The 11,601-nt window shown below is 34.7% G+C and overlaps 1 protein-coding gene across 1 annotated transcript; it reads left to right on the top strand.

The window, feature by feature from the left end:
* Nucleotides 1–1,255: 1,255 nt before the first annotated feature.
* LOC131149446 (probable pyridoxal 5'-phosphate synthase subunit PDX1) lies at nucleotides 1,256–2,683 on the top strand. The gene has a single exon (XM_058099890.1). The coding sequence runs from the start codon at nucleotides 1,503–1,505 to the stop codon at nucleotides 2,433–2,435; it is 933 nt and encodes a 310-aa protein (XP_057955873.1). The 5' UTR covers nucleotides 1,256–1,502; the 3' UTR covers nucleotides 2,436–2,683.
* Nucleotides 2,684–11,601: the final 8,918 nt, after the last annotated feature.

The raw sequence follows: 11,601 nt of genomic DNA, 5'->3' as shown, positions 1-11,601 counted from the left end.
GATTTATTTCATTGTTATTTCAAATAACAAAGTTAAATGAAATTATAATTTTTGGTGGATTTGAACGATTTAAAAGGTAGCATCCTCATAATTTATTACTTGAGGATTTGTTTGATATCGTTTCTATTTTGTTTCTCAAAAACGATAAATGTTTATTTTTTAGCAAGTGAGTCATGACTGTCTTAAATAATAATAATAACACAAGATTCAAGTTTTATTCATTTGAAGATGCTAGCTGCTTTATTGTCACATAAAATATTAGGTATACCGGATGTATACCCCGAATTCAATGTGATATCACCATATGATTGTATTTTAACTAAATTAGGCAATTATAATTATTTTTTATACACATTGAAATTATATTAAATTCGAATTGTTCTTGACATTTTGACTAAATTAGGTAGCCATAATTTCATCATGTATTTGTTTTTTTTTTGTTTTTTCAGTACTCTAATATTTTCTCTTGTAGCCACAACTAATGAGAATTTTTAAATTTCACTTGTATGTGTGACACAAACTTTTAATGTCATTGAATATATCAAATTTCCTTAAAAGAAATATTTGAGATGAGATAATTTTAGACCTGGAATAACGTTAGCATGTCATGGAGGATGACTTTTGCCAGAACCCCTTTTGGTGAGTTTGGAGAGATAGAAGCACTAGAGTTTTTCAAGGAACCTCTCTTTAATATTAGTTGTTTTATAGCATATCCTAAATAATCATAGTTTTTAGAAGACATAACAATTGTTAAACTTTGAGACATTCTTACTGTGGGTTGTCTCGATTTTAAATATTGTGATAGATGGGAAGAGATATAAGGTGAGAGATAGGTTACCTTCTTTTATGTAACCTAAGCCCAATGTGAACTCTTAATTGATTAAAAAAATATACATATCCTAGAAAATCATAACATTATTATGGGCTTTCAATTCCTCAACCGTAACATTATTACTAATTTTTTTTTTAGTAAGAGTAGAAATTTGATCAAAATAGTTTATCTATTTTACGGCATATTTGAAACTCATATACTTACTATTTAATAATAGATTTTATTCTATATTTAAAATAGTTTTTTTGTTTGAATTAAATGAATAGCTTAATATTACTTTCACAATTTTTCACTTGTGGGAATTACACATAAACACATTTATATTTTTAAACTATAATTTTGTAAAATTTTAATTCACAAACCCTAACTTCCAATTCAATTAAAAATTCAAGTCCTGCGGCGAGCTGCCAATAGGGTGCATTCCCTTTTTTTTTTTTTTTTTTTTTTTCATTTAAATTTCTAAAATTAAAAATTTTAATGCACTCGCTTTGGTTCCATCCTCCGACCGCTAGCCGCCTAGCCTCTTCTCATTCATCCATTCCTCCCTTCCCTCTTTAACTCTCTCTCCCGCATTAGGGTTTCTCAATCTTACCTGTGTGGTCTGTGTTTCAGGGAATCCGAAAGCTCCTCACTCTCTCTCTCTCTCTCTCTCTCGCGCACAAACACACGAATGGCCGGCAGCGGCGTAGTCACGGTCTACGGCAACGGCGCCATCACCGAGACGGCGAAGAAATCCCCCTTCTCCGTGAAGGTGGGCCTGGCTCAGATGCTCCGCGGCGGCGTTATCATGGACGTCGTAACTCCTGAGCAGGCCCGCGTCGCCGAGGAGGCCGGGGCGTGCGCAGTTATGGCCCTGGAGCGCGTCCCCGCTGACATCCGAGCCCAGGGCGGCGTCGCCCGCATGTCCGACCCCCAGCTGATCAAAGAGATAAAAAACGCCGTCACCATCCCCGTCATGGCCAAGGCCCGCATCGGCCACTTCGTCGAGGCTCAGATCCTCGAAGCTATCGGCGTCGACTACGTCGACGAGAGCGAGGTCCTCACCGTCGCCGACGAGGACAACCACATCAACAAGCACAACTTCCGCATCCCCTTCGTCTGCGGCTGCCGCAACCTCGGCGAGGCGCTCCGCCGCATCCGTGAAGGAGCCGCCATGATCAGAACCAAAGGCGAGGCGGGCACCGGCAACATCGTCGAGGCTGTGCGCCACGTGCGGTCGGTGATGGGTGATATTAGGGTTCTGAGGAACATGGACGACGACGAGGTTTTTGCCTTCGCGAAGAAGATTTCGGCGCCGTACGATCTGGTGATGCAGACCAAGCAGCTAGGGAGGCTCCCCGTCGTTCATTTCGCCGCCGGAGGGGTTGCAACGCCGGCGGACGCGGCGATGATGATGCAGTTGGGATGCGACGGCGTTTTCGTGGGCTCCGGTGTGTTCAAGAGCGGCGACCCGGCTCGGCGGGCGAGGGCAATTGTGCAGGCCGTAACTCATTACAGTGATCCTGAAGTGCTGGCTGATGTGAGCTGTGGTTTGGGTGAGGCTATGGTGGGGATTAATCTCAATGACGACAAGGTGGAAAGGTACGCAAATAGATCAGAGTAAGCATCAAAAGGGTTCGAATCCACAGGTGAGGCTCAAATAAGGCCATCGTTGGATCAATATAGTCATCATTTGTATTGTTTTTGTTTCAACAATTATCTCTCTCTAGATCTGGGAACAATTATGGGTTAATGGGTTTACTTGTGTCATCTTTATAAAAGCACACCGCAGGGGATATACTGTGGGTTTTTTGTTCTGTAATTGTAGAATTCATCGTTGTTTTTGTGTATGAAATTCCTTTCTTTTCTTTATTTGGTGGTAATGCTGGCTTTGGCTTACTAGGAGATTTGTAATCTTATGGCATTGGTTATGTGCTAATAGGTGCTTTAAGCGTTGAGTGGATTTGTTGGAAACAAGAAGATGGCGTGGGTCGGTGAGTGTGTTGTGGAGATTTAAATCCATGTGCCACGTTTCTTTAGATCTTTACTTAATTGGGTTGCTGTTATATTTTTTTTACATTAAATTTTCAATTTTCTGTGTGTGCATGACAGCTGAAGATTGATTAAAATATTTTTCAAGACAACTTTTCTTATGCTGCATTTTGGATCATGGATTTTGGGCCATGATTTTGGATTTGGGTATGTTTGAACAAAATTAAATACAATTTTGTATTATATTTTGACCAAATTTATGCAAATCCAAATCCAGATCTCTCCCAAACATAGGGTTATTGTTTAAATTTCAAGAATTATAGTCATATTTTTTAAAATATTTTAAATTCAAATGGCAAGGGGTTTTTTTACTGGTTAAAAATTTGTATATCCAATGATTAAATTCATAGAAGTGAGTCTAGGATACTGTGGTAATAGATGGTTACAATAGTTAGAAATAAAATAATTAATTTGAGTTGTTGCAACAGTTGAAAACCTAAGACATAAATTGGAAACTAGCAAAGGAGATAAAATTATTGGGTTGTTGTAACAGTTCAAAACCTACAACATAAAGTGGAAACTAGCGATGGAGACAGGTCATCCAATCCCGTAATGCTTTGTAACAAAAATTCAGCGTGGTAAATAAATACCAATCAGCCTCTAAATTGTCAGAAGCTAAGCTTGAACTATTTTTTGCATCGTTAAATCACTTTTAATTGAGAGTTATCCCACATGGACACTTATGCTGCATTTTGGGTGGATTTTAGAAAATTTTAATATAATTTTATATTACATCTTATTCAAATCCAAGGTCTTTCCAAACATAAGGTTAGTGTGGGTGAAAAAGTAGTGCCATTAAAAGTTTCTTAGAAGGCTATGCTTAGAACAAAATTGAATACACTGGTCTAGTAGTCCTAAATGCTAAACTTAGAGATCTAGACAATGTACTCTTGTTTTTCCTCTTGCTGTTGTTACATGTTGCTTTTGAATGGCTGGATTAGCCACCTATGGATCCTTGGGTTCATGGAGTTTTTTATAATCACTCACGGTTCATGGAGTTCTCTATAATCCTTGGGTTCATTATCGCAAGCAACATCAATAAGAGCAATGCTATATCATTGCATTGGATGGTGAGATTTTGTAGCTAAATTATCCAAGTTGTTGGTCCATAATTTACTAAATTTACATTTCATTAAAAAGTAAGTTATGTATTAACATCTTGGATGGTCTGGCTATAAAGTCACTGCCATTATGGACTACGCTGTTTATGTGGTGAAAAAACTTTTTTTCATCAAATAAAAGCGGGTATAGCCTACTAATTATTCAATCAACGGTTGCTTTTGTATAGTTGAAAACCACCTTACCACCATATTTCTTTCTACATTTAATAGGCCCTTAATCCTTGAACTGGTAGTAATTTTTCATTTTTACCATAAACTTTTAATTTTTCCAATCAAGCCATTCTAAATCATAGCAATCTTATCCTACCATTCAAAAAAAAAATTGAAGGCCAATAAATTTGATGAATTATGGTACTTTTTTTCAATGACATGGTTATGTAGAGCTCATCTAATACTTGTTAAATTCCTATGTGGCATCTGAAGTGGGCTGTCCTTTTGTCAAAAAATACTCATGTTCCTAACCCTAGCATGTGAGCGGGCAAGTGGTGGGTGAGTTGAGTCAGACTTGAAATCCAACGGGGAAGCAAGACCCTCATAAGAAACAAGCAACTGAGGGAAGTGCAATAACTTGTTTCCTCATGGAGTTGGCATGACAGCCCCTCAATATTCAAGAAAATTTAATCTTTGAACTATCATTAATTTTCCAGAATGTCTCCCAACTGGATGGGGAGATGGGTGTGAATATACCCCTAAGTTTTTTGATCCTAACACTAAACATAGAACCACTTGGTAATTTTGTATCGAGATTTGGCATTATATTTCCCCATATCCTCTTTTTTATTTTATTTATTTATTTATTTTTTGGTTAGGGGGAGGTGGAGGTAGGATATTCCCTTAATTCTCTGAATTCTTACTGCCATATATCTTTCCTTGAAATATTTTCTGGATAAATTTTCCTAATATTGCACAAATATTATTAGAAGCCAAGAATGGATCGAGAAAGGTTCCATAATTGAGTTTGATTTTCAATTACTTAACAGGGCTTTGAAATTGGGTAATTTTGAGGCTTTGGATTAGAGAAATTACAGGCTTTGGATTAGAGAAATTACACTTACTGCTTAATCTGGAATAGGTAGCCTCTTTAAAACTCCATATTAGGAGTTGAGAAAGATAGCCTTACTTCTGGAGTAGCTTTAAAAGTCCATTTATTCTGGAGTAGGGAGCTCATCCTGTGCAGAAGGAATGGAGTCTTTACCCTCAACCCGTTGATCTATTTCCCTTCCTAAAGTTCTAGTCTCAAACTGTTCCAATAAGAAGTGTAAGGTTGCATTTTTCTTTCAGGAACTACTTAGTTTTGAAATTTTTTTAGCTCAATGATATTGGATTAGAGATAAATTGTGTAGCCTACTTTGCTACAAGGACTAGCTTAAGCCTGCAATATCCTAAAGCCTAAAATTTACTTTGGATTGTGATATAATGTCCGATCTTGGCCAATGGATTTTACTTTGGTAGTGCAGGACACATCAAACTTAACACAAATATCATTTTTAGAAAGAAAATTATTCATCTGCCTCTTCACATGACCCTGAACCTGCTTTAATGCTCTAAAACTGATTAAGTTGACTGAAGTGAATTTAATTGCATCTGCTTCAAATCATAAATGATGTAGGTCTATTAATCTACATGCAGTACAATTAGTGACTTAGGACAAGAAGTGGTCTTTGGATGGATCATTCCGACCCAATTTGGAGGCCCATGTCAAAGAAGAGGGTCAATGGATTATTGGGTCCTAAACCCATATGTGGTTAGTTTAGTTTTAGGAATAATTTCTTGTGTTATTGGACTTCCTTAAACAGTGTGGGAAAGCCATGTAGGTGGTTATTGATGAATTTGAATTGATGCGAAGGTGAGTTTTTTTCCCCCAAGGGCATCTCCTTCTTCTCCCTCTCTTCTTCCTCTCCTTTTTCTTCTTTTTCTTCCCTTCTCTCTTCGATTTCTTCTAATTTCTCCCTTGGCAGCCAATCCATGATTCTGTTCTGCATCAGTTCGTCATTTTGCCAAGCTAATATGGCTTGCTTAGGTTCCCATGTATAGCTGAGTATGACATTCTCTGGAATACTGCAGTGATCCAAACATTACCAAACACAATAGCTGCATACTAAGTGGGGGAGCTTGGGTAAGATGGGGCTGTAGAATGCCTCACTGAGGTGATTTGTGGTTTATTAATTTCAATTCTCAATGACGAAGGTCAAAGATATGCCAATAGCTTGGCGTGAGGGTTTGAAATCTAAAGGTGAGGCTGAATTTCTGTGGTCCTTGTTGGACAAATTTAATTTATTAACCATTTGTATCGTTTTTGTTTGTGTCAACCGTTTTCTCTCTAGAGTTGAAAATGTTTAGGAATTAATGGGTTTCTTTGTGCTTGGCTGTCAGAGAACACACTGTTGTGTTCGTCTTTCTGAGAAAATACTGCAGGTATAATCTTGGGTTTTTCTTCTGTATTTTTAGAATTGATTGTTATTTTGTGTATCAAGTTTGTTTCTTTATTTGGTGGTAATGTTGGTCTATTAGAAGATTTGTTGCATCTTAGGTGCATTGAATTTTTGTGAAATAGGTGCTTTTTGGCACAGAATAGATTTTTTTTTGGAAATAAGATGGGATTGGACTATTGTTGTATGGAAATTTGATGTATATGCAGTATTTCTTAGCTCTTTATTTAATTGGACTGCTATTGGTTTTTTTTTTGGTTTTTTTTAATGTTATTTCTTATTTGTTGCTGTATTTGGATTAATTTATGCTTTTCTTGTTCTACTTGGGCTTTATTTTTTGGTTTCTATATTTGAATAGTACCTCATTGTCGTTATCAAGTCGATTCATGCTGTGTTGTAAAAAGTTTGATCAACAAGTTGACACCAAACTTGACTTTGAAAAAGTTGCAGATTAATTTGAAGCAATCTTCTATTTTATGTTTGATGTTCTAAATTTTTTTGCACTGATTCCCAGTCACTCCTTCATTAGTTTGCATTTGAGACCACTTTGGAGTAAAAGTGATTTGGTTGGGGAAGTGATCATTGATTCAGAAGTGATTTTAGGTTTAAAACTAGCTTCCAACTAGAAAAATGTGCTAGCAACTAAGGGGTCGTTTGGTATCACTGTCAAAAATAAGAGAAACAAAAATAAAAAATTAGAAATAGAAACTAAAAACTAGAAATCAGTAACTTGTTTAGTTAATATTTATAAAACTAATACAAATTAAAAACTTGGTTAAATATGCTCATTTTCATCTTTAAATCAAATACTATTGTAAAAATATGATTAAAATAATAAAATTACAAATTATACACATTAAAAAATTACTATAATAAAAATAAAATTTATTATAATTATTTTACTTAATTGTTCTACTTTCAAATTTTACTTTACAATAGAAATTTTATTGGACTTGACAATTGAAAAATAGTAAAAGTATTTTGGAATTGGTTTTACTATTATTTTATGAAATTTATGTATATTTTCTTTTAATTGTATTTAAATTCATACGATCATTTAATTTTAATTTTAATTTAAAAGTGTATGAAATGAATAATTTAATCCAAAAAAAATATCTTTGAATATTAAAATTTCTAGCAACAGAACAACTGAAAACCATAAAATCTGGTTTTTAGTTTTTTAGCAAACAGTTGAAAACTAACAGCAGAAATAGAAAACTGACAACATAAACAAACACGTTTTTTGTTTCATCGCTTTGGAGAATAGAAACAAAAAACATAAAACAGCAACGATACCAAACAGATCGTAAGTCGGTGAAGCTAAAGAAAATTGTTTCTTGCACCAGGGGATGACTTGTAATTCAAAGCTGTCTCAACTGGGCAAGAAAGTTTCAGTAAACAGTGATATTGAAAATTGCCGGGTCAGTACAATAGTGCGATACCTGTGGTTGGATCTCATAAGTCACAAGGTGTTTGAGCGCCTCTGGTCCAAAATGCTAAATTTAGAGATATAGGAAGTGTATTCTTGTTCCTCCCTACCTCTCTTTGGAAAACTGATATTGAAGCTTGGCATGGTAAATTGTGTTTGTGGCTAATTGTCTGCAACTATCTGTTTTTGTTTAGGTCGTGTGATTGACTTAGGTTATCCCTTGGTACTAGGTGGCTCAAATATTTGCTTGGTGGGGAGGGGACTGGGCAGAGTACCGAAACTGAGGAATGTTCATGTTTAAGCAATGCTGCAATGGTAGTTTTAATCTTCACATATGGCGTAGCTTTATGCAGAAGTGGAGTGTTTTCTTTATTTTTTGGTGGGGAGGACTAGAAGAGTTTTTGTTTTACCATGTGATTGTTGTCTCCTGGTCTACCGCAGGGATGTGGTGGCCTGCAGGATATAAGTTTGTACAACTCTGGGTTAGCTTTTCTAATCTCGATCATCTTGTCCGCCATCTTAGATTGATTAGAGTAGCTAGGTTAATCTGCCATTTAAATTGCACAAAATATTCATTTCTTTCCTCAACTCACAATCTGCTATCTTGATGTTTGTTACCAAAGTTTTCATGCATGTACCTCTTGGTTTGCAATTTAATATAGATTTAGCACTAAAAAGGGTCGACTGAGAGTTTTTTTTCCCTATTTTGGTTGCATGTTTCTGATTTTCCTCAATACATGTTGCTTTAGACATGGCTGGATGTCTTGGCTATGGATCCATGGGTTCATGGAGTTCTCTAATAATCTCTGGGATCACAAGTGAGAGCATCACTGTCAAATAAGAGCAGCAATGTTGTCTTCAACTTCTTTGGATATCTCAACTATAAAGTTAGATTGCACTGTGTGGTGACAACATTTTTCTTAGGTAAAAGTGAGTAGTGCTGTTAGTATTAATTGTGGCTTATTAGGTCAGGATTAAGTCAAATGTTACCTTGGGAGGGAAGGGACCTAGGTGGGTCAATACCAACATCAAGAAATGATCAGGTGTAAGCAAGCAATGGTGCGTTTCTTCTGTTCCCTCAGTTCACTATTAAGCTCTGTTTGCTTAGTGTTGGTTACCAAAGCTTCAGGAGTTTGCATCTTTGTTGGCTGTTTAACATAGTTTTAACACTAAAAAGGGCTGATTGTACGTGTGTTTTTTTTTTTGGGTTGCATGTTTCTAGTTTTTTGTTTTTCTTTTTTTCTTCTTTTGAATTTTTGTTCATGGAGTCCTCCATACTCTCATGGTCTCATAGGCAAAGGCATTACCATCCTGCTATTATTGACCCATTGAATAGCAATATTTTATGGTCAGATTACCCAAGTTGACTCATAATTCACTCATCCAATGTTTGGAGAGACTTTGGATTTAGATTTGTATTGGATTTGGATGAAATGTAATATAAAATTGTATCGTAAAGCTCTAAAGTCCATCCAATTCAAATTCAAGCTCTAAAGTCTGTACTTCCAAATGACAATATTTGTGAATTTTTTATTAAAATTTTTATGAATTATGTGTCAACTTCTTAGATATTTTAACTATCAATGTTAAGCCATGTTACCCGGAGATAACATTTTTTAGTAGATAAAACAAATTAATTGTTCAGCTAAGGGTTGCATTTGAATTAAGTGAAAATTACCGAATTCCTTTGAGGATCAACTATACCTAAAACCCTAAAATGGACTAGCTCTTGGATTTTTATTAGACTTAAAAATTGTCCCTTCTCATTTGGTTAAGAGCATCTTGAGATGGGGGACGAATACATTGCATTTGCATTTTTTTTTTTTTTTTTTATGTAGGTGGTGCTTGTGGAAAAAGAATGTGTCTTTTTCTCTTCTTTAAGGCGGTGGGGTTCTTTCGCATTTTTCTATAGGTGGTGCTCCACTTTTCTGCACTTGAATTTATAAAATTATACATTGAATTTGTACGACCTTGTTTGAACTTATAAAATTGTACTTTGAATTTGTACGACCTTGTTTTTTAGTTTTACAACATTTGTGTAGAGTGTATTTTATTTTTTATTTTTTTTTTGAATATTTTTTTTATAGGAATGTAAGACATTTGAAACAAAGGTGATTTTTCTTTATTGATTTGGAAATTTTAATTAATTATGAAGCCAATGGTAGATTATTATTATTATTTTTTTTAGTGGACGGGGACTTAGGTATAATTTTGCCAATTGCCATGTTTAATTTTATATAAAAAAAAATTAAATTTTTAAGTTTTAAATTGACAATTATTTGAGGTCTACAAGATGAGCTTGAAATGTTTGAAAAACATCTTTTCGCTTTGACCTAAAATCATAATATTTTAGGGTTAAAATAATAAGTGTTTTTGAGATTTCACATGAGACACAAGTTTAAGTAAACAAAATTTTAGGGAACGCTTTCAAAGTAAAATGAAAAAGAAGTAAATTCGGAAGTGACTCTTTTGTCAATCCCTCGCCTCCATTTCTACACCATATTTTAACTTATACTTTATTTAGATTAACAAGATAGCAAGCCTCCTAAAGTCTAATTTCATTCCTCTTAGCTCTTAGGTGCTAATGCTATTTTTGTTGTGTTGATTTAATATTTTTATATTTGAATTATTTATTTGAGACTAAATTCTTAGATTTCTTTTTTTAAAATTTGTAGAAAAAAATTATAAAAATTTAAGTCTTAAGTTAATTTATAAAGAGTCATAAATTGAGAGCGACTAACAATTTATATACGCATTATTGTCACTTCTTAATATAAGAATTTGTTATGTATTCCACTCTAATGTTATGTATATATTGATATGATGATAGTTTATTATTATAGATGAAATAATAATAAAAACCTAAATTTTATACAATAAAAAAAATTAAAGATGTGTTTTGTATGAGTGTCTTAGCACTAATAGTAGGAATTTCACCGATTATAAAATGCCTAATTTTAACCATAGCTACTAGTTGGGACTGTTAGTCTGTAATAGTCACAATAAAAGCAAATTTCTTTGCAAGCCGAAGATGTCATTTCATCACAAAAATAACATAAACCACTCATGTTCAATAACCAACTAGTTCAACCAAAATATATCAATCAATTTGCTTCAAAATCATGTTGCAAATAAATGAAAAATTCCTCGAGTCTCATTGAAAGCATTATAATTCAACGACAATAAACCAAGCTTTAGAATCAAGTTTCAAAGAAATCTAAAAAGAACCACAACATTCAAATATATTGAGACTCAGGAGTTTTTATACCCATGAATTAATCTAGGGTTAAAATAAATTACATGCATTCTATTTAAAATAGAGAGATATATCTCAATAATCTTAAAATGGAAGAGAACACTAAGGAATATAAAGAAAATCATGTAGTTTACCAAAAAATCGTCGACGGTTATTGCATAGCCCATCGATGGTTGCAGGCATAAACATTTTCAAAAGGAAACCGTCGATGATTTTACCAAATCGTCAACGGAGTACTGAAACCATCGATGTAACCGTCGATCGGCTATGCAATAACCCTTGACGGTTTTCTGGTAAACTACATAATTTCCTTTATAGGGAAATGACATAACCAAGGAACTCTTAGCTCGAGAAGAATGGTAGTAGATCATAAGCCCTACCTTATTTTTTTGGTATTAGAGAGAGTGAGGGGAGGGCGCAGATGAGTAGGTCGAAGGTTAAATAGGCAAGCAAGTTAATCAAGCGAGCAAGTTGAACCATCGAAGGCTAGGTAGGAATGAGGC

This window comes from Malania oleifera, chromosome 2 (genome assembly GCF_029873635.1).
Source record: "Malania oleifera isolate guangnan ecotype guangnan chromosome 2, ASM2987363v1, whole genome shotgun sequence".
NCBI classification, from domain to species: Eukaryota; Viridiplantae; Streptophyta; class Magnoliopsida; order Santalales; family Ximeniaceae; genus Malania; species Malania oleifera.
The sequence above is the reverse complement of the archived record's forward strand: the minus strand, read 5'-3'. Positions and strand labels throughout refer to the sequence as shown.

Excerpts from the sequence above, each read along its gene's own strand:
- LOC131149446 (XM_058099890.1), top strand. The coding sequence starts at position 1,503 with ATGGCCGGCAGCGGCGTAGTCACGGTCTACGGCAACGGCGCCATCACC.